General features: G+C 36.8%; 1 protein-coding gene across 1 annotated transcript in view; it reads right to left on the bottom strand.

The window, feature by feature from the left end:
• The window catches only part of LOC120428978 (putative uncharacterized protein DDB_G0271606), a 38369-nt gene that overhangs the window by 428 nt on the left and 14036 nt on the right, over window positions 1–23905 (bottom strand). Inside the window, exons 2-4 of the mRNA XM_039594111.2 lie at window positions 14051–14242; window positions 1182–1615; window positions 275–1128 (exon numbers count right to left, since the gene is read on the bottom strand). Of these exons, the coding sequence (XP_039450045.1) occupies window positions 275–1128; window positions 1182–1615; window positions 14051–14242 (1480 nt within the window). The remainder of the gene's footprint in view (window positions 1–274; window positions 1129–1181; window positions 1616–14050; window positions 14243–23905) is intronic.

Genomic DNA, 23905 nt, shown 5'->3' with positions numbered 1-23905 from the left:
ATTAGATGGCAACCCTGTTGACACCATCGAGTCGACCTAATCGACCTAATCGACTGAACCCCTTTTTTAACCTAACCGCGCACAACTGTCAGAGCTGTCAACAAACAAAAACAATAAGAGAAAGTGTAGCACGCGGTTCGGTAAAGTTTTCCAGTTTAGTTCGAAGAAACTGCGAATCTGGGTAACTCCGTTAAAAATGTTGGAGAACCCGAAAAAATGTGTAAACAAACGTTTCTAAACCGACAGTTTTGAAGAAATTTGAGCCGTTACTCACAGTGGGGACGTTCCGCTTCCTCGTCGGACACGGACGACTCGACGACCTTGCCGGGCAGATCGATCGGGTTGACCAGCGAGCGGGCGTACTGGGCGCGTCCCATGGGGAGAATCTGGCCCTCGGCGGGGTGCTGCGGCTGGGGTTCCGGCTCCTGGACGCGGGGCGGCTGCTGTTCCTGCAGTTCCCGCTCCTCGGAGTGCTGCGAGGCCGGTTCCTGGGCGGGGGTCGTGCGGTACGAGTCGGTTTCCTCTTCGCTCTCTTCCGATTCGGACATTTCGCCGATCAGCTGCTTCAGCTGCTCGGTGAACTTTTGCGCGGCGATTTCGTGGATGTCCTTGAGCTCATCGGCGGACAGTCCGACTTTTTGGAGGGCCATTTCCAGCGGGACTTCGCGGACCTGCACTTCGGGTTGTTCCTGGCCGTTGCGCATCAGCTGGGGCGGCAGGAAGGGTCGGATAGCTTCCGGGATGGGGATGCGCTGGAACTGGATGCGGACTTCGGCACGTGGTGGCTGCATCTGCTGGGGGAAGGTCAGCTGCTGCTGCTGCTGTTGGTGTTGCTGAGGCTGGGGCTGCTGAGATTGGAGTTGCTGCGGAATCATGGGCTGAGGTTGATGGAAGCTGGGGCGCATCATGGGGACTTCCTGGTGAGGGGCCTGCATCATCTGGGCTGGCACCGGAGGGATCTGCTGCTGCGAGTGGTGGTTCATCATCGGAATGGGGAAGATTGGTCGCGGCATCTGACGCATCATTGGCTGCGGTGGCATCTGCTGGGGCAGATGGGTGATGGGTCCGAAGGAACGGATCGGTGGGATCGGGATCAGGACCTGACGGACGGGTTCGGCGTCTTCGTTTCTAGAAAGGGATTGTGGTTAGAGATTGAATAGCTTGGAGCTGCGAAATCTTACCTGGGCTCGTTTCCGGTTTCGCAGAAGATGGCGATGCGCTCTCCGGTGACCTTCTGTTGCTTGGGCTCGGTGTTGAAGGCCATTCCAAACGGAAGACGCATGGTCTTGAGCGGCGAGTCGACCATTTCTTCCGAGCGACGACGTTCGACGACACAGTTCATCTTGGACTTTTGGTTCTGGCGAAGCATAGCGTGGGCCAGCTCGGTCAGGTCCAGATCCAGCGGAAGCTTGATGTGAACTCGGTTAGCGTTGTTCATGTCGGCGCTTTCGTCGCTGTCACTTTCGTCGTCCTCATCGTCGTCGTGGTTCTCGGCCGACGTTTCCTTTTTCTCCGGCTCGGCAGCCTTCTTCTTTGGTTTCTCCTCAACGGTCTGCAGGCTGGCCTCGTCCGCGGACAGCTGGTCTTGCATCAAAGCTGCCGCTTTTGGAAGCTCCTGAAGAAGAGAAGAGAAAAAAGAAGAGTGTCAAAATCTGGTTTACACCGTTACGCCATCGGAAGAACGCGATTCACCCCGAGATCCCCGCGGGGGCTAACCCCGAAGAAGATAAATTACGGCACAGTTGAGGAGAAGACACAAGTGGTGTAACCACTTTCACTTTTACGGCCAGTTTCCTGGATCAGCTGCTGCCGAAGGCAGCCCAACCAGAGAGAGATTGAGAGAAGATGTAATAACCGGGGCCCTTCAAGTGAGGCGCCCCGAGGAGATTAGGCGCCATCGATTTCGTAACGCTCTGGGATGCTGGGTCGAGTACGCTCGAGGTCACCCGGAGTTCACCTCTGGTTCGCAAAAAACTTTCCATTTCGACGCGAAGAAAGTTGACATGACAAACAGCCCCTACACGCCAACAAGGTAGGTCGGTGATGCAAACAAAGTCGCGCGCGGACTCACTTTCGTTCGGCCTGACCTGGAATCGGTTTTGTTGTGTTTTTTTTTTGCCGTTCGGCGATGATGAGTCATGTTTTTGCTTCCGTACAGGTCTGCGCTAGTCCGAAGGTGGTCGAGTCGAGAAAGGCAAAACAAAACAAACGTTTTTGTGCGAACGCGGTTATCGCGGGGAATTTGGGCAAAGCTGGTCGTACTGTTGAGAGTTGCACAAGCGAGACACCGGGCAAGACAAGCCGGGGTCCGGTCGATTGTGTGTTAATGGGCCAGCTTATGTAACGGACAATGATGGTTTAGGGGTTGCTTCATTGGATAAGTAGTGAAATTTTGCACGTAAATATTGAGCATTGGAGGGTAATTTTGGGTGCTTCAAGTTGAAGTTCAGGTACGTTTTATAAGAAGCTTCAAGTCTTCAGCTTATGTCGACTCTACTGCCAATATCCCGAGATTACATCGCATCGCCTCAATCCTTGCAGCATTTACACTGAATAGCTAATCAAGCAATTTCTCCACAGCCTCAATCTCTGCTGAATTGCACTACGGCGTGTCAAACCGCATGTCAATTGCGAATGCAATCTCGCGAGATGAATCTCCACCGAAGTTCATGCTGCGACGGCGGGCAATTTGTACCTTCTCCATCACGCGCCGGGGATGATTGTCGACCTCTGGGAAACCTTTTACGTCATCCCATCAACCTCTCTCTGGCCTGGCGCAGATCGCTGAAGAAATCAGCACCTGGGTGGCCGAGGGTTGATCTATTCGTGCAAAACAATAGCTAGGAATAGGCTTACAACTCCCTTGTGGTGAGATTACTCAACCTAGATAGTGTGTTGTAGTACAACTTGGGTGTACTCGGCTTGGTGAGGACTAAAGATGGTCACGCGGCGAGTTTCGTCACACTCATGTCGCGAACGTGCAAAATAATAGAAATCAATTGCTCATTGTTTGAGATATGAAAATGTTTGCTCAACGTGTTTACACATTTGGGTAATCTTTCTCTTTGAATGGTGGCGAACAGTCTTGAGTTGCGTGGTGAAACGATTGTCCACAAGTCATAAATTGGAAATCTCTGTCTAGTTTGATTCTAGATCTACCTTCATCCAGTTCAGCTTAACTACAACATGTCATTTTAACTTTACGACAAGATCATTATTTAATCTGACATGTTGTCGCGTGGTTCCACCACCGTCGGTGCACACTTTCATTACGCTAATTTCAGCAACTACCGCAATCTATCTCTCTTTTTTGTTCCTGCAACAACTACTCCAAGTTAATCGTTCTCCACGGCAGCGCGGCTGTTGATTTAAACCAGAAACCTATTACAATTACACACAAACACCACAGAAAAAGAGCGCAGCATGTAACCAGTTTTTCCATGCCAACATCCTAAAGTAATCAACTTCCAATTAAGCACACGCATCCACACACGTGTGGGTATGATTTCCATGTTTGCCGAGTTGTACCTACTACAACACTGTGTAACTCATCGGTGATGCTTATCGGTTTGTTTTGGTTCAAACTTTTCCTTTCGACCGACCGACCAACCAATTGCGCCATCAATTCCCATCATTTTTGCGCGGCGGTGTAGCATAATTCCATTTCACTTGGGTTTTGGATTATGGCAGTCGCGACTAGTCCGATATGGTGCGGAGGACTTGTTTGGGGGGGTGCGCAAAATTGTTGTTGCGTTTGCGTCGATTACCACATTTATGTTGAACGAGTGTGGTTTCGAGAGAGAGATAGAGAGATTGGAACGAGAGTTGGTTGAGGTGTGCTGATGATTGCAAGTGGCTACGATTAGTTAATTTATGTTACAAATAATTCAAAGCAAAGCTTTTGTAGATGTACGATGTCCCTTCCAGGAGCACCTAAACTTCTTAGTTTATATGGTGGCTTGCAACAAATTATTTATGTTAATGTAATGTTAATGTTTTAGTGCCCCGCCCCCTTCCCGCCCCCTTCAACATTGGGTCGAAAAATCAGGGGGCAAAAAAAAATATTTTTTTAACAATTAAAAATTTCATTGAAAATAAAAATCTAACCTACTGACAAAAAAAACCCTGAAAAGCATTTTTCTGCATTGTTAATAATATTTAGCATGTTTGGGCTTGTTTAAAAATATTTTGAACTTTTATGAAATTCCAATTTATGATTTTTTTATTTTGGGGGGGGGGGGGGGGGGTCTCGACTTTGGTCAGAGCCGAAGAACATAAATTTCAAAAAATATTTGCAACGGCCTTATGTTCATTTTAAAATATTGATCATAATCAGGGGATTCTCATTTTATTCTGTTGATTTTTAAATATCTTGCTGTTTAACAATTCTAGAGTTTGTTTTGAAAATGTCCTATAAACTATTGTCTTTCATATGTTTATAGGACCTATTAAAAAAAAACACTAGAATTGTACTCAAATACAATCCGTTCCTCAAAATCATCTATGCAAATAACTAGATGGCCATTGGAAAAAAAGAGTTTAAGTGTACACACAGAAAAATATTTTGTAGAATCAGCCTGTACGAGGTTTGATTCAACAAAATTTTTGTTGAATATAATCAACGTTGCGTTGAAACAAACCTTGATTTTCTTGAAAAAGTTGCTTTGACGTTTAGCGTCGATTCAACAAAAATCTTGATTTTCAAATCAACAAAACGTTTTGTTGATTCAAATATGCCCTATTTTTCTGCGTGTAATCAAATTAGTCGACATTTTCCAACTGATGATTTCTCATTTATCGGTTCGGTTTCAATGTTTAAAAATTAAAATTTTGTGAAAATGTACACAGCAAATTTTGGGTTGCAATTTCAGTAAAATAATTGACTGAATGCGATTCAGTAATCATCACATTTACTGAAATTCGGTAATAAACAAAAACATTACTGAAAAATCAGTAACTGGCTATCTGTCAGACTAAAACGTCACTTCTGACTTATTGTTTGGATGCTGCCGAGAAAAAATACTCTTTCAAATGAGTTTTTGTATTGTGATATTTAGAAACAAAGGTAAGAAAAATGTTAATATCAAATGCCTCGATGCTAAGCACCTGTTTTTTAGGTTTGGACGAATGATGAAATAAATGAATGAATAAGAGTTTTTTAATGACATCCGAAATACAATTTTGATAACTGAAATACCAGCAATGATTGCTGAATCTTCAGCAAATGATCTGTCAAACTGCCATAAGAAAATTACTGAATTTTCAGCAAAATAATTTGACGTTTCTTTTGCTGAAATTTCAGTTGTTTTGACAACCATTTTACTGAAATTTCAGTAAATCATCTGTCTAAGTGACAAAAATCAGTTAACTGAGAATTCAGTAAAATCTAAATTACTGAATCGTTTACTGAAATTTCAGTAGATGAAAATTCAGTAAAACTTTAGGCCCCGTAACAAATTTGTTGGCTTAGCTTTCGTTAAAAGAAAAATACTTTAAATATATTTTAAATCGTTTATTTTTCTGTTTTGAATTTAGAACAAATTGGAGAATGATATATTTAACAAAAAGAATTCATTATTATATTTTTATCAACAAAGTAACAATAACTTAAGCATTTGTTGTGATACATTTTGCCTTTAACAAAAAAATTTAGGATTTTTTAATTGCATATTTTAACTGATCTAGGGATAACAACTTTTTTAAATTTATATTTATTCAGATCTTTTTGCTTTAATATTATTATGTGCCCAATCACAATCGGTGACTTTTCACCTCGATAGAGATAATAACTATTTTTTGCTACAATATTGAGAACAAATCATTTGTTTTTTAATGCTTCTTAATGCTTCTCATGTTTGATAAATAACAAATCTTTTTGAATTGACTACAGTTTGTTTATTGATTGTTATTTTTATGTTTTTCGTTCATGTTTAACATTTTTCATATTTTTTAGAATCTGTTATGTTTTATGATTTTTTTATTTTTAAAATCACAATAAAAAACGACGCAAAAAACTTTCTTCTTAAAATTATTGTCCATGATTGAAAGAATGCGCAACTAACAGATTTTTCAAATCATAAATCTGCCCATGTTTAAATCTCAATTCTCAGCGGAATTGCGTATTTGTTCTTTTTTTTATTAAGATTTCCCAAAGGATTTTGTTAAGTTTAAATAATTGCAATGTATGCGAAATTCTTTTTTTGTGATAGGTTAAAGATTCTGTCCAAATTCCGTCCAATTCACCAATTATAAATTAAAAAAGAAAAGTTAAGCTGCAATGTTGTCCCGAAAAATCAGAGGGCAAAACAAACAATTTTTCAAAAAACTTAAACTTTTTAATTTTAAGTGCAATAAACTGAAATCAATTTAAAATGCATTCTCCTGCGTTTAGAATCATTTTTAGCATGTTTGGGTTAATTCAAAAATCTATTGAATTTTAAAAGTATTTTTTCGCAAAAAATATATCAAAATTGTGGCATTATTTCATAGTTCGACTATTTCGGTCATGTTCGAGGGACAAAAACTTTGAACAATTTTTGCATCGGCCTTAAAATAAAATAAAATAAATCAAAAGTTCGACCAAAAAGTTAAAAGAATTGCTTAAAATTTAAAAATTTACAAAATATCACAATTTTAGTAAAATTCTAAAATGAAAAAAATATGCAAATCTTCATTGAGAGAATTTTGATAATCCGCGCAATTTTTATCATAACTTAAATTTTAAAAATACAAAGTTACAATTCTTAAAATTTTAATTCCCCGATTTTTTTTTTGTTCTTAGGAATTATCTAAAGTTTTTGTCTCTCAGCTACCAGGTCGAGGGAAAGAATGAAATTATTATAGTTTTTTTATATTTCATATCTCTTTGCAAGTTTTTTCAATAAAAATTAAATTTTTAGCGATAATTGTTTTGCCCCCTACATTTCAAAGAAATTTTTAAAGTTTTAGGAACAAAAATGAAATAAAATTTAATTTATTTATAACAAATTTTTATTTTGTTTTTATTTACTTTTTGATCGTTTTGCCATTTTTGAAATATTTAAATTTTTCTAAATGTTTTAAATACAAAGGCAAATCCTAAAAAAGCGTAAAAAATAATTTTATAAATATTTATGGTTTTATTTTTATTTTTTTTGTTTTTGATATTTTAGGGAGCAGTTAAGTCACAGAAAGTAACAGAAATTTTTGAAAAAACAAAAATTTGGAAATTATTGAATTTTGATTTGTTTTTAAATACCGCACTTCAATCGTTTCAATAAAAATACAAAAAATGCGCTCGAGCCAGGATTAGGATTTCTTGATAGTAAAATTTCGATCATGATTTGTCAATGGAAAATCGTAAAAGGAAGAGAAATCGCAACGTGAGTTGAGAAATTATTATCGAAATGTTTCGATCGAGAGAGAAGAGAAATCCGATGAGAAATGTAATCGAATTTTGAATCAGTTTTTTTTTTCAAAATAATCAGGAAATCCGATTTAATAACTCTTGTTGCAATTTTCTCGCTAATTATACGCGTTTGTTATGCAAATAAATCCACGCAAAGTAAAACAAAAAAAAACATTTGTTCTAAATTACAACATGGAAAATACCTCAACAAGCGATCCTCCCTGCGGGACGGGACGCCACGGCTAATTATTAAATCAGCCAGGCTGCGTCTATGTGGATCAAATCGATTAGAGCATTATCGCGTGTAATTATACAATTTCCCTTAGAGGTGTGGGATGGGTTGGTGTGGGTTGTGAGGGGGGAGAAGCCACTTCTAGCATCTTCCATCTAAGATTAGGTAATAACACGCTGCCACTCCCGGATCGGTTCAGCTGCTGGTGATGATCTTCCCATATCCGGCGGAGGGGGATGCAAATCATCATTGTTGGTGGGGTTTAATTACAGATGCTCTGCTCAGTAGCAATTGTTCTGTGTCGACGCAGCTTTCTTCGCAGCAGCAAGTTGCCGAGGCGGGAATCGAATTATCATTCAATGCGAGGAGGATGATACTGGCGATCGATGGAAGGTACACGTTTACAAGCCTCACGTTACCCAGTCAGTCTAGTTAGACGGTTGACGGTGCCACGTGAACTCGTTTTGCGTCGACACAACTCTCTACTGCTGCGCGCAGTGCAACTTTCGTCATTCGCGATCTGTTTAAGCCACATTTTAACGATCTTATTTTTTTGGGTCCGAAAACCAGTCATTCTAGTTTCCCTTCACAAAAATGAAAAACATGATAATTCTCACAGCAAAAAACCCGTTTCGATCGGGGAAGATCTGAATGTTTAGCTCTCTGTTTGATTTGAGCCCCGCGTATCGAAGACGATCTCTGCTCTACGAAGGTTATGAGCGGTTGTAAGCGATGGTTGATGTACTCATACTTTGTTTGCATTGTAGATTGTGAATACAGTTAATTAAGCCTGAAGAGGTACACAAAAAAACGAGAAGGATCATGATTGTACTCAAAGTTAATTGTGTTATGTTGGCTTGATAGTCGGCCAAACAGCATCAACACGGCACAGATGAACACCTGTGGAAGGCCAGAAGATCTTGGTGGTCGTAAACACAGAACAACGTATGCAAATGAGAGGGCATCGTGAATCTGAGCCTCGGCGCTGAGTGGTCATTATTGGACGTTCTTGGCTGGATGTGGAACTATACCAGCCAGATCTTTCAGAAAGTCATTATAATGGTCGCAGATAACACTTCAGATACACTCACAAACACTTTATGATGAAAGGTCAAAGTTCTGCCAAGTTGAAAGAGGCGTGCTTGGGACAGTTTTAACGACGTTGGAAATAGAAAAAAAAACCTGATTTAAGTATTGTGAAGTCATTAAACTTTAATGCTACTGGTAGAAAGATTTGCTTGAAAAAAAAAAAAAAAAATCCCTTCAAATTTCTTTGATTTATGTTTCGGCAGTAAAATAACATATGATGTTAATCAATCAAAATTGCATATTTTATCTCAAAATGAATTAATGTAATCAAGAAGAAACCGTTAATTTTAATTAATTTGACTTTCAATAGCAAGCAACAGTATTTACACAGCAAAAAAATCCGATGGTAAAATCGCATGCAAAAGCATGCACATCACCTTCTTCAAAAAAGACACTTAATATTACACACTGCATGTACAACATTTGTAAACACAAAAAAAAGTTGCAACCGACGGGATTCAAACCCAGCACCAACAGTAAGGACTGGCACCTTAGCCCACTCGGCCATCAGACTGATGAAGAATGTAAAGAATAAACGAATATAAGAGCTTGACATTTCATTCAAATAGATTTTCTTTTCGAAAAAAATATTTTGAAAAAAATTAAATTAAATTGAATATTATGCCCATTTAAAATGCTAGTATGGATTTAAAAATTTTCAAAATATTTTTTTCGAAAATATCGGAAAATTTCACGAATGTTTCATGTACTAACATTGAAAATCGGACCATTAGTTGCTGAGATATTGACATTAGAAAATGGAGGGTTGTTTGGGTGAGAATTAGAAAATTTCAATTTTCTTGTTTCTTTTTCTTTAAGCCGCTGTATCTCAGCAACCAGAGGTCCAATCTTCGATGTCTCTTAGACAATTTTATAGCAAATTTTCTGAACTTTTCAAAAAAAATATTTTCAGAAATGATCACTCATGGTCACTATTTTTAAAAATCGAAAAACTGCAAATATTTCGCTGAAATCAATCTTTCGGTGGCTATATCTTGAAAACGGGGCCCTTTATCAAAAAATCTGTAAAGTAATTTTCGATTGCAAATTCAATTTTGCATAAAAAAATGAGGTCAAAAAAATTTTATGTATGAAATTTCGATTTTTTCCAAAAATCACCAGTTTTTCAAAAAATCATAACTCGGCGGCAGATTTTTTGACCATGTTTCTCTATAGCTCAAAAGTTGCGGATTTTTGTCCCCTAAAACATATCAAAAAATCTCGAAAATCAAAAAATACGTATTTTGGGAACTTGAGTTTTTGTGAAAAAAAAAGTTAATAAAAAAATCGGGAAATTTTTTTTCCGTGTACCTATTTTTTTTCTAAATAGTCCTTAACAATACCTACAACTTTGACGAAGACACCAAATTGATCAAAAATTCCTTCAGAAGTTACAGATTTTCGAATATTTACGTACCATTTTTGTATGAACAGCTGCCAAATTTGTATGGAAATTAATATGGACAAACTAATGATGCAAAATGGCTTCTTTGGTCATAGGGAAGGCCCCCACAAAGTTTGAGCCAAATCAAAAAATACAAAAAATAAAAATGGTCGAAATCGGCCGGTTTTGTAGAGAATTGCTCATAAGCATTTCAAAAAAAATAATTTAATATTATTTTTCCAGTTTTTTTGGAAAATACTAAATTTTTTACAAAATAGCTTATTTTTTCAAAAATATTCAAATTTTAAAAATTTGCAATATGATTATCGAACGAAACGAAAGTGAAATTTTGCATGCTTCAAACATACATTAAAATTTTGCATGCTCCATATAAAATTTTGCTTCGTTTGATGCCCATTTTGCAAATTATGGAAATTTAAGTATTTTCTAAAAATAAAGATATTTTGTTAAAATTTCGCTTCCGTTTTAGTGTTTTTAAAAATATACGGTATTTTGGGCAAATTTTAATATCTTTTTCCAAAAAAAATATATAAAAAATTAAAATGCATACCAAATTTCGCTTCGTTTGATATCCATATGGCAAATTATGAATATTTGAGTACTTTCGAAAAATAGGGTATTTTGTAAAAAAAAAAGTATTTTCCAATTAAGACTCTGATAATTTCAAAATGCATTACAAATTTCGCTTCGTTTGATATCCATATTGCAACTTTTGAAAATCAGTATTTTCGAAAAAAAATCGGTATTTGTTGAAAGTTTTAGCCTTAAAAAAAACAAAAAAAAAGTAAGTACTAATAAAGCTAAAACCATACAAAATGTCGCTTTGTTTGAAAATCATATTTTCGAAAAAATGCGGTATTTCGTGAAAATTTTAATTTTCGACAAAAAAAACTTTTATAAGGTGAAATCGCATACAATTTTCTCTTCGTTTCATACCCATTTTGAAAATTGGTGTATTTTCGAAAAATGTGGAATTCTGTGAAAATGTTAGTTTTCAACAAAAAAAAACTCTAATAAAGTGAAAAAGCATACAAAGTTTTGCTTTGTTTGATACCCATATTGAAGATTATGATTTTTTAAGTACTTTTGGAATAATACGCTATTTTGTGCACAATTTTGAGTATTTACACCATGAAATTTACAACCTTTTCAAAAAATATATTCTTAGTGAAAGCATTGAAAATTTAACATGATATGGTTGAATTAGGTCGATTTTAGAAAGATTTCGAAAAATGCGATAGAATTACGATAGATTATCGTTATCGTCTCGACGATAGTTCTATCGTTATCGTTATCGAACCTCGATAATTTTATCGTTAACAACCTTGAAAATCACGTTATGAAGTTAAAAAAAAATAATCAGCTGGAAAAATAATTTTGCTTCCTCCGAAATTTACCCAAAAAATATATTTGTTTAGAAAAGGGATTTGTAACAGTTCTGGAGTTTTTTTTTAAAGGTCTTAAAAACTAAATTTTCATTTTTTGCTTTTTGGGTGTATTTTAATACTACTGACTGACCCCTGGAAAATGAGGAACAATGTGTAAAAATAGTTACATTTACACACTTTTGGTGTTATCTTATACATTTTTCTAGCACAATAATGTACGAAATTCGTAAATATAATATTACGAAATGCAATATTTTTAAGATGAAAGAACAAGGAACCCCGCAAGAAAAACTTTACCTTTTCAGTATCACAGTAAAAAAATGTGTGAATTTTGAAGGTGTAATTCTGGAAGGTTGAATATTACCTCTTTCATGACGTAATTTTACCTCATTTTAGACTGAAAAAGTGACATTACACCAGAAAAGCTGTAAAATTACACGTTTTCAGATGTAAAATTTCTGACATAAATGATGTTCCACTTTAAAGATGACTATTATTTTTTTCACTGTGTACCAACAAAGATAAGTTAGCAGTGTTGCCAAATTTAAAAATAAAAAACAAAACTTCTTTTGAAATAATAATTTTGTTAAAACCACTTTTAAATTAGGTACTTCTATTTTTTTTAAATGAGTTTATGTATTCTAGTTCAAGCTATCCGGTCATTAGGGTGACGAGAAAAATCGAAAACTTTGAAAAATACTAGGTGACACCCCCTAGCACGACTTATTAGGCAAAAATATGTATCAAGTTGTTACTATCAACGCCAATTTAGAGCCTAATCGGTAAGGTTTACGGTCACTGTTGAGAGTTAAAGTTTGTTTGGGAAAAGTCGCTAAAATGTGTGGAGGAAAAACAACGCTTCAGGACTTTGCCGGCCTCGTCAAAATTTGTCCAAGTTTGAGATTCGTATAGTAAATTTCAATTCTCTACATCTTTGTCCAAGGATGTAAATCGATCCGAGTTGATACATTTTTATTGTCACCCTACTGGTCATTTCTGAAAATGTGTTTTTTTAAAGAAAATGTCGGTAAATGTTCTACAAATTCCAAAATCTCTCACAAACAAACAGGGAAAAGTTTTTTGTGAGTCAGACAAATTCTCATGATTTTAAAATTTACAAATAACCCTAACTTTAACACTTCCCAAGTCAACAAAAAAGATTAATTTTTTACTATAAATTTAACTCGAAATCATTTCTCACTAGAATTCAAACTGTAAACTTTTGTCATGAGAGTTCGATATTGGCTCTTTCATCATCTCACATTATATAATAAACAGGTGCCATAAATAGCGGGCAATGAAACAAATCTTGATTGCTTTGAAATATCAACAGTGTCCGACTCCGATCATTAATTCCCAATAAAACGCGCCATTCTGTGAATTACTACAATCCATTGTTAAACCCTGTTCCAACCAGAGGGAGGCAATACACAATTTTTCGAATAGAATGATCATCATCGCCAGCACCTCTCACAACGCACTCTAGGAAAATAAATCAAACCCTTCTCGCGATCCGGCGTTCTTTGTGTGTCTTACGACGATTTCATCGCGAATCAAATCTGCCCGTACCCAGAAACGATTTACAGCGCGATCGAGAGGCATAAATCTTCCTCCACTTCTTCGGCAACTACAGTCAGGCCTAAGGTCATCTCCGGACGTAAATTGGGTTTTTAGTGGCGCGACTAGCAGCGGTTTCCAGTGTGTTAATTAGCTTCCTCAGATCAAAATAAACAAAATTTTAAGTTGTTTTGAACGATCTCTGCGATTGGATCGAGTTCGGGGAACTTTGGCGCGTTAAATTAGCACACCTGCGTAAATCTCGTTAGCGATCGGCGTCGAAAAGCTTGAGGTGACACATTTTGCCAGGGTGACTCAGTATGTATTTGTTCAAGTGACATTTCCAATTGTATGACGCTGAAAACTAGGACACTTTGCCATTTTGAGGCTGAAGTAGTGCGGCTTTCGCCGCAAACCGCATGACGATGCTCGTAACTTGTGGAAATAAGTCATATACAAGTCAAGTTACGAGACAAGTCCGACAAATGATAACCTTTTGTCTGCAGTCGCAGGTGAACCACTTTTCCAAACCCCGCAAAGAATGGGCGCTGCTCACTTTCGCGGTTCGGTAAGTTTCTTCGGCGCGCGATGTTTTGCACGTCTTGAGGTTGCTTTTCCTTGAAGTAAGTTGTTGGCCAACCTGGCGAACATCTTGTAAAGCTGGGGCGCGAACAAAGGTGATGGCGCGTGTAAAGATCTCTTTTCTCGCATCGCTGATCAGCTGTCATAAAGGCGCGAGGTGCATCTTTATGGAAGACTCATACATCTCATGCATAAATTTCAAACTTTTGGCAATCCACCTCTTAACTCTCAAGCGCAGATCAGCTGCGCGACCAGTTTGGATTTGTTCCAAACGTCATCCACCATGCCAAAGCAAATCAGCGAAGTAGACCAAGCTAGGCTGTGCTTCAAGGCTACGCCCAAACAGTTCCGGGTTTGAACCGATTAAGGTCACAGATGATTCGATCGACATTCAGTGAGTGAACACCTACCTGTTGCATCGCCTCCAGCATCAGCTCCTTGTTCAGGACGGCATCGAGCGTCTGCATCTGGTCGCAGGACTGCTTCGCCTGCAGGTACGTCGACGCCAGCATGAACGACCCCAGGATGAAGGAGGCCAGAATCACCGTCACCGCCACGATCTTGGCGATCTTCACCGAGTTGGCCTGACGGATTTTGTATGCCTAATTGAGGGGAGAGAGGAAAAAAAATATTTCCATTAGTCAACCAAGATTTGATCTTTTAAATCGCACCGGTTTCAGTCCAATTGCAAAAGCAAAAACAGCTGCACTCGCTGCTCACAGATGACGAATGCAACAACAACACCAGAAGTCATCATAACTGCAGGCCTCCCTCCTCAAAGCTAATTAGATTACTCGGCCGGTGATTTCCCAACAGATTCGTCGCGCTCGCTGCGGATTAATTAAAGGAAAGCGGTCTACGAAAGCGCGCCCGCCGCGCGCTCTCCAGCCGGTGTAATAACAGTTTTTTAAACGTGGCGTTTACGCCGTCTAGTGGAAAATTTCATGAAAAGTTGTCGAGCTTCGATGATAATCAGGTCTGTGAGGGTAAATAGTTTTTTTTTTCATTTTACGAGCGCACAAGTGTTCAAATTGCTGGGAGAACATTCTGAGGGAAGCAGGGAAAAGTGTCAACGCGTTTGCGTCAAGTCGTAAAATCCTGGCGAGGAACGAACTCCGGGAACGTTTACTGCGCCGTTCATTTAAAGACTGGGAGGTTTACACAGCTTGACGAATGTGTTCAGTTGGTTTTAGCGACAATTGTTGGAATAAACTAGACGCAACTAAGCAGCTTGTGTTTTGTGCTCTGTTAGTTATTGATGTTTTATTTTAGTTTGAATTTTCTAGAAAGAATATCGCCATGATTTGGTTGATAGTTAAAGGTTTTCTTCGAAAATAAGTGTTGTTCTTTTTGTTGTTTTGAATTTTAATTATTTTTCCTATCTTATTTATTTTTTTGCTTGTTTAAAAAAATATATTGAAAGGGCACAAAATAAGTGAAACCATACAATTTATAATTTTCTTAAAATATAAAATTTATTATTTCAAATGCTCAAAAATTCGTTGAAAAATTGATTATTAGTTTGATATCCGCCTAAGAACAAAGTAAATTTGTAGAGGATTATTTCCAAAAAAAAAGTAACTCACGTTTATAAATATATTGATATTTGGTAACTTATTTGTTTTGTTTACTAGAAATTATCAACTAAGTTTTGTTATTAACTTTGAAATAAAAATTATATGCTTTGAAGTGGCGACAGGGTGGCCAACCAGATCGGGAAAATTCAGTAATTCATCAAAATACGCCAAAAATTTGGAAAATGTCGGGAATTTGTGATTTTTTGTCAAAATTTCGGGAAAAGTTTGTTTGAAAATTATTTTGTAAATCTTAAATAATTTTGAAATATCTTTTACAATTTTCAAATTGAATTCATACAATTCTTCTACCTACCTACTTTAAATTTAGGTGCCTTTCGTAATTTCAATCTATTTGAGAATAAAAAAGCTATTAAAGACATTAAAAATCCTGTTAAGTATTGGATACATTTGTCACTGGTTTTCATAATATTTTTATAAATCAAAAGAGTTTTTTTTTTTTTGTATATCAAACGAAAGGTAACATCTAATTTAAACAATAACAAAGTTCATGAAAAACTAATATAAAATAGATCCTAATTTTAACGATTATGGTCTGCGTAAATTCTGATGATTCTGCTTAATTTTGTCACATTGCATTTATTAAATATATGAGAAAAAATCTAACTTTAGTTTGGCAATGAGTTTTTTTTTTCGAATATTCCCCTTTAACTTTTTTTGTGAGTATGAGTAAATCACTATAGATAATGCTTGAGTTATCGGAAAACTTAAATATCGAATAAAATTCAATCGTTGTTCGTTTTAAATGAAAAACATATGGAAAAAATACGTTTCGAAAACATGAAAAAATAGGAGGAGGAGGAGGAGGAGGAGGAGGAGAAGGAGGAGAAGGAGGAGGAGCAGGAGGAGGAGGAGGAGGAGGAGCAGGAGGAGGAGGAGAAGGAGAAGGAGGAGGAGAAGGAGGAGGAGGAGGAGGAGGAGGAGGAGGAGGAGGGGGGGTTCAGCCGTTGTCCACGCTCCATACAAAAAAGATTTGTTTTGTATGGAAATTGTCCACGAGGGGGGGAAGAGGGAGGTTCGGGGGTCGGAGCTTTAAAAAAACGTGTCCACGTGGTTCATGAATGATCCCAAATATGTTTCAAGAATTTGTCTCTTCAAGATTCCGCATAAGTTAAGTGGCATAACATAATTGGTAGAACATGGTATCTTATCAACATTGATTAAAAAATGTCAATATCAAAATTTACAAAATTAAAAAGGTACTCTTTTTGGTCAAAATACATTTTTAAACGAATTCCTAGATATTTTTCTAAATTCTTTGAAAGAATAATAACAGTAATCGTGTTTTAAGCGTTCTTTGATTTAAAATAAAATAAAATTAAGAATAACAATTTAAAATCAGCTTTCCTTTTTTTTTTAAAGACCGAACCTTTGTGTTTCTACTCTGAATCAAAATAATGAGTGCTTAAATTTTTGAAGTATTATTTTAGAAATTTATTGTTAAGTTACTGTTTTTACAAAAATTGTCAATGGTTTGATTTTTTTTAAACTTATTTTGAGTTTTTTCGATGGTTGATTCTAACTTTTAAATAAAGAGATTTTTGTTTAAATCATTCTTTAGAGAAGAAATGACTAGGATAAGTGATTTTTAACGCTCAAAAATGGCTATTTTCACGAAGACCATAATTACAAATCAACAAATTTCACGGTAATTTCACGGAACTTGAAAAATGTTTAAATAACCTTGAAAATCTTCTGTTAAAATTTCAGAAAGTACTATTTTCAATCAGCTATAAATTTTCATCACCAATTTCATGCATCTTATCTAAATTTCATTGTTTTTTTAGTTACGTACGTATGTTCTTGACATGAAATTATCTACCGATTAGAACTAAAGCAAACATTAACAGCAAACATCTCTGCAAAACATGTTCTATCTCTTTAAAAGTTTCACTTAAACAATCTTTAAAATTGAACAATGAATGACATTTTTTTAATTTTCGATTTCCACAGGGGTTATTTAACAAAATCATCTAATTTTGTGAAAATTTTACGAGACTCAAGAAAAATCTTAATTATTTTTCAAAAGCCAAAATTCTTGAGATAAAAAATATATCTAGAGTGAACCAAGTTTAAATCTTCTCCTTTCTTTTGTAATGCTACCTTCAAACTAATTTGGTAGAAAAACGGGAAATGAAAATCTGATTTAATTTAATTTAGTAAGTTTTCTTAAAAAAAAGCTGATAAAAATCCAATCCATGTTCCAAATTGTGATTTTTGAATGCTTGTTTTTTTCATCTATCTATCTACGATTCTTAATTATTCAGTTTTTCAGAGTAAATATTGTTACAATTTTGTAGGGTGCACAGCAACCAAGAATGTTGTTGCCTTCTTATTCCAAAATTGACCAACTTATGGACCCAATCCTGCAACAATCTGATTGTAAAAATAGGCAAATTTTGTTGTAAATCGCTTAGTAGATAGAACATTAGGGGATGAATTAAAAATCACATCGATAGTTCCCTGGATATCATCAAGGCCATCAAAAGCTGCAAAAAAATCTCGTTGTATCACCAGCCCTCGGCACAACACTACACTGGAACCAGTGTTAATAAATTGCAACCAAACACGCTCGGTTGTTGGTTGGCACGGAAGTAGTTATGTCAACATACCAGCTGTGACCGACCAAGGGGGACGCCCATTTGTGCCTGTGAGTTATAGCTTTCATGAATATCTTCAAGCTAAATCTAGTAAATTATTAGATTTCGTATTATTCGTCAAAGAAAATTGCGTTTCAAATTTGTGGTTGACATTTTGTGTCTTCAAGATTTGATTTAGTAGTAGTGAGCCAAATAGTAAGTTATTCTTCATTCAGATTCAAAATGACAAGTTTGCCTCGATTTTAACAAGCGATAAATGTGAGTACACAATCTACCGAAAAAGGGTTGCCAGTTCCACCGACAATGATGATGATGATGACGGCTGACCACGTCGTTCCGTTCGTGCGATCCAAACGATGCCCATGGTTATGATTATTGCCGGTGATAATGATGATATGTAAAAATTGTACGTAATTATCCGTGATGGCGAGAGGCAGAGCGAGTAATATGCGGCATATTAAATTGGCTGACTCTTTCTGTATTGCGTTATGATGGGCCACTTTGGCGGCACAGTGCCGGCCAAAAAGGTTGAAAGTACTGCTCTTCACCGCACCCAGAGAGACTGTTATGCAAATATATTGTAACAAAATTCATTTGACCCTAAACGAGCTGAACGGAGCGTTAGGCGACGAACCGCGCCACATTCCGAGAGCTGCTGCTGTCCCCAGGTCAAACTTGAACCGTATAATCATGCTGCGCCGACTGTTGCCCAATTGATCAAACGGCACAGTCGTCGTCAATCTCTCACGCTCTCAAACCGAAGTTGATCGATCGATTATCGGAAATGATTCCCAGCAGATCGTGTGCTGCTGCTGGGGTGGTACGGCGTTCTCGGAACCACCCCACAGCTCCAAGATGTGGAGGAGGCGTAGCGTTACGTCAAGAAGACGGGGTAGATCACGTGGTCCAGCCCGGCTGGCGGCGGAATCGTGAGATCTACATTATACGTAAAGCTGCGCCGCGCGGAGCCTCCAGCAGATATGGGGGTGTCCATAAATCACTCGGCCAGAGATTGGCGCACGCTGAGTGACGAAGACTAATTACTTCCTACCGAAGTATCATTCTCGTGCGCGCATATGATCATGATCTCCCGGGCACTACATTGTAGCAGACACACAAAGAGACTGTGTGACTTGGCGAAATATCTCACGCCGTAGAGCTCCAATTCTTGGAGGGCTATCAGAGTGACTAATGCCAATTTGCTCGGATTTGTTAAATCTAGAAGATTGCTTCATAACTTCGCTCCTTGATGATGATCGCGGTTTTGAAGTGAGAGGGAGATTCCCAGCACGTACCGCGACGACCTATTAGAAGCATAATAACTTGATCCAAACGCTCTCCTTCAAAGATCGCTGGCAGCAGATAGATCACTCTATTCTTCTGCCAGCTGTGTGCTATATTTGATGAGAACGCTGCGCTGCCCTAATGATGATGACACACGCGTCGAGGATCAACCGAAAGCTGAATAGCTGAGTGAATTCAGTACGGTGCGGACGCGTGTTTACGTGCTTCGCATAGCAATTGCGTTTAGAGAGTAAGTGGGGTAATTCTTCGCCCGAAGTGGCTAGACGTGTCTGGTGGGGTGAGGGCAGGGTTGAAATCTAAATTTATCACGTTATCTTAAAGTGTCACTGAATTTAAAATTGGGCGGTTGAAAATTTATATTTTCAATATTTTTATATTTTGATATGGATATTAAAAATTTTTAAGGATGGATTATTCTGTGTAATTTGTAGCATTTAAAAATCAAATTTTGCATTGCATTTGCAGAAAAATAATAATTCTGAATATTACGTCATTAATTATGTAACACTTTTGCACGTCATTAATCATATAAATTTACATGCGATTTGATGTAAATTCACAACAAATCATACGTAAAACCATGATTTTACAGGTTAAACAGACGATTACATCGCTTCTTAAGTTTACATCAACCGAGTTTACAAGTGATTCATAATTTCCGTGTCGAATAAATTTACACTTTTTTTTTTGCTGTGTAGGAACGCAAAACATCATATAAAAGGAAAAAAGTAAGGGAGCGTTCATTGAGTACGTAACGCTAAATTTGATTTTTTTGACCCCCTCCTCCACCTTCTAACACAATTTCCATACAAACTTGAAAATTTTGTATGGAGCGTAACACGGACTTCGACCCCCCTCTCTCTCAACTGCGATACGTAATAGAAGAACGCTCCCTAATGAAAAAAACATAGCAAAAAATCATGATTATGTTACATTTCTGAAGGGGTACATCTTTTACGTCAGAAAAAAAAAATTAACCGCTTTTCTGGAGTAATGTCACTTTTTCAGCCTAAATGGAGGTAAAATTACATTATAAAAGAGGTAATTTTCAACCCTCCAAAATTACACCTTCCAAACTAACACAACTTTTTACAGTGTGTGATACGCAGCTAAAAAGGAACAGAAACAAAAAGTTTCGTTTTACTTTTCTTCGCGCGGTGCTTGTTTGTAAAATGTTCTGATGAAAAATAATATAATTTGGATTTGCTTACTTAAATGCAAGCCGGGACCGTGGTGTAGGGGTAAGCGTGGTTGCCTCTCACTCAGTCGGCCTGGGTTCGATCCCAGAAGGTCCCGGTGGCAAATTTTGAGACGAGATTTGTCTGATCACGCCTTCCGTCGGACGGGAAGTAAATGTTGGCCCCGGACTAATCTAAAAAAAAGGTTAGGTCGTTAGCTCAGTCCAGGTGTAGGAGTCCTCTCCCTGGGTCCTGTCTCGGTGGAGTCGCCTGTAGGCATTTGGACTCATAATCCAAAGGTCGTCAGTTCGAATCCCGGGGTAGATGGAAGCTAAGGTGTAAAAAGAGGTTTGTAATTGCCTCAACAATCAAGCCTTCGAACACCTAGTTTCGAGTAGGAATCTCGCAATCGAGAACGCCAAGGCAATGCTGTAGAGCGAATAATTTGATTTGATTTTTACTTAAATGCGATTGAATATTACAAATATTTTTATTATGTTATGTTATTTTATAAAGGCCGAACCTCAAAACGCCGAATCTTGAAATGCCGAAAATTGAAATTACGGATTTTTTATTTTGCTCAAAATGGAGTAAACAGTGTAGAATCCATAAACATAATTATTAAAAATTCTGCAAAAAAGTCATAAATTTTAAAATTAAAATATTCAAAGCCTGAAAATTGATGATTAAAAAAATAATCAAGGATTTTAAATCCTAAGTAAATCAGATATCTAGAAAAAAAAGAATTTATAATTTTAAAAATAAATTTTGAAATTTAAATATTTAAATATCTAAAGATTCCAAAACATTTAAAAATAAAAAAAACAGAAATTTATAAATTTATAAACAAGAGTTAAAAATTCATACATTTTTGCATTAAAAAAATTCAAGCATTAAATTCAGAAATTGTTCACAAAATTTTAAAATTCAATAATAATAAAATGCCTAAATAAAAAAACGTTAAAAATAAATTTTGGCATTTTATTATTTTAGAATTTTAAAATTTTGTGATGAATTTCTATATTTAAGGTTTGAAATTTTTGAATTTAAAAATTGCTGAGTTTTAAACTCTTGCTTATAAATTTAAAATTTCCTGAATTTTTAAAAATAATTCGATTTTTAAATTTATAAATTTATTTATTTTTGAATTAATAAATTTATAATTTTTCTTTTATTTTCTAAATTTCTATTTACGTACTGAGATTTAATTTCGCGTAAAATTATCAATTTAGAAAATAAAAAAAATAACATTTTAAAATTTATTTATAAAAATCAGAAATTTGAAGCGCTATTTATTTTTAAATTTGAGAATGGGAATTAAAAATTTTAGAATTTGTTCATATTTTTGATATCGGAATATTTTTATCTTTTGTATTTCCCCCCGAAAATCTCGCTCGCATGCACCGTCACACGCACTCAGACCTAACTGTCAACTTTTTTTTGGAAGGGTTACGAAAAGAATGCGCAAATTTTGTTGACAGCGTTCCTTCCGAGCTCCGTACTTAGCTTGAAGAAAAAAAATGAAAGACAGACACGTTGATCGTGGTCCGATTATTTTTACATAAAACGCGTTCAAATTTCCTTCAGAAGATTGGGCTTGAATTAAAAAATATATATCTAAAATTAATATTCTAGAAAAGATTTTTAGTCAAAACAAGCCTTACCCGACAAACTTCGTTCTGCCCTTTTTGGTTTCTTGACGTTTTTTAATGTTTTTCCTTATTCAGCCTCCTGTGATCAAAATTTGATTTTACGCAACTTTTCCCATACAATCTGCAGATTTTCCGGAATCGGTTCCAGAGTGGCCAAAGTTGTAACTTTTTGGCGTAAGAACCTTCCTTGGACTTATACGAACCCAACGCAACAAAGAGCACCTCGATCCGACGCTCCGTATTGAACTGATTCGCGTTCGAACAAAACCGTCCAAATTTTTATATATATATATAGAAGATGAATTTTTGAACTGTTAAATTTCAATGAAACGAAAGTGCTTTACTTGTTTCAAATTTATTTTGGAATGATAATTTGACGCAATTTGTTGAAAATTAATGCAATAATAAAAACGTGCAAAAAACATAACATGGACGAATAAGTTAACCATATTTTAATGGTGCAAAGCAACTAAGGAAGTTGTTGTATTTTTACTCCAAAATTGATAAACTTATGGTCCCAATCCTGCAACAAGCTGTTTGTTTAAATTGTCAAACTTTGTTGTAATTGCAGCTTGTCTTTAGTTTAGTTTAGGGGAAAATTGAAAAATTATATCGATAATTCCAAAAATCTTGGTGCAAAAGCTCTGGTTAATGTGCAACGTTAAGTTAAACATTTTAATTAATAGATTCAAAGGAAAGTCAGCCTATTTCCATTTTTTATATAGTTTTAGCAAAATTGTTGATTATTCTGGTTAAATTTGGGCTTTTTTGGTATGAATATGTTTAAATTTAATTAACTGAGACGAAAAATTAATCAAATCCAATATAAATATTTTAATCGAAATACTGGCATTTTTCCCTACATTGTGAAAATTCTCCAAATACCCTAAATTTTCCCAGAAGTCACCCCTGCCGCAACCCTCTGAATGGTTATGCGATTCGCGTGTGCTTCATTATTTCAATCTTGGTAAAATGATGGAACTTTAGCGCGCTCGCGTCAGCGCCCAGTCTGCGCTGCAATATTTATGAAAAGCATTACGAATTCGGTGAGGTCTGTCTATATTTTTCGGTTAGCGTGTTTCTAGAGCACGCGCGTGTGGTTTTCTTAAGCTGGTTGAGAGGATTCTCGCTTGAAGGCACGACGACGATGACGGCTGACTTGGCATTTGCATATTCCGTGATGATGTTCTTGGGAGCAAAACGAACAAACGGAATTGCGCAATCGAGCTGCTGCTGCTGGTTGGACGGTAGCATCTCCGTACTGACCTTTGTCAAACGCGAGCTCATCGTTTAGGGTTAATAGGGTTCTCAGAAGATCCGGAGTTTTTTGTTACACAGTTGATGCTCTTGTTTGCATGCACTTAAGATTGCTCGTTTCGCCAATTGAGATTTGCAGAATCCATCTCCGGAAGCTTCGAGGAAACGCATCCAATTTCCTCATCATCCGTCGGTATTTTCCTCCCAAGCGTGGCTTTCACGCTCAATTCGATTAGCTCGTTATGGAGTTTTTAAGTATTTAACATTGAAAACAAGATTAATTGCTTTCGCCACACTGGCCACTCAATCAGACGCGGACTGGCCGGTTGGCCGCGGGAAAAAAGTGAAGTTTCATTTTCGATTTCCATACCATACCGTGCGGCTTCTTACATCAACCGTAGAGCGTCGATCTTTCTCGGATTGCATAATTGAGCCACTCTGACCGGGTACCAACCCAAGAGTTCTGAATATTATGCGCCGTGAATAATTCGATTTCTGAGCTGACCAATAAGTCGTTGAACCTCCCATAATTCGAGCTGAAAATGTCAACTTCCCATCAATCCGAAAGGACTTGCGTTCATTAAAAGCTCATTTACACTCTCTGTGCCGCACTGTGGACGACTGACTGATGTTCCGACCTTCAACATCTTGGCGGTGACTTTTCACGAAGTGATGACA

Source organism: Culex pipiens, chromosome 3, assembly GCF_016801865.2.
Source record: "Culex pipiens pallens isolate TS chromosome 3, TS_CPP_V2, whole genome shotgun sequence".
NCBI lineage: Eukaryota > Metazoa > Arthropoda > Insecta > Diptera > Culicidae > Culex > Culex pipiens.
This window is presented reverse-complemented; position numbering and strand designations above follow the sequence as displayed.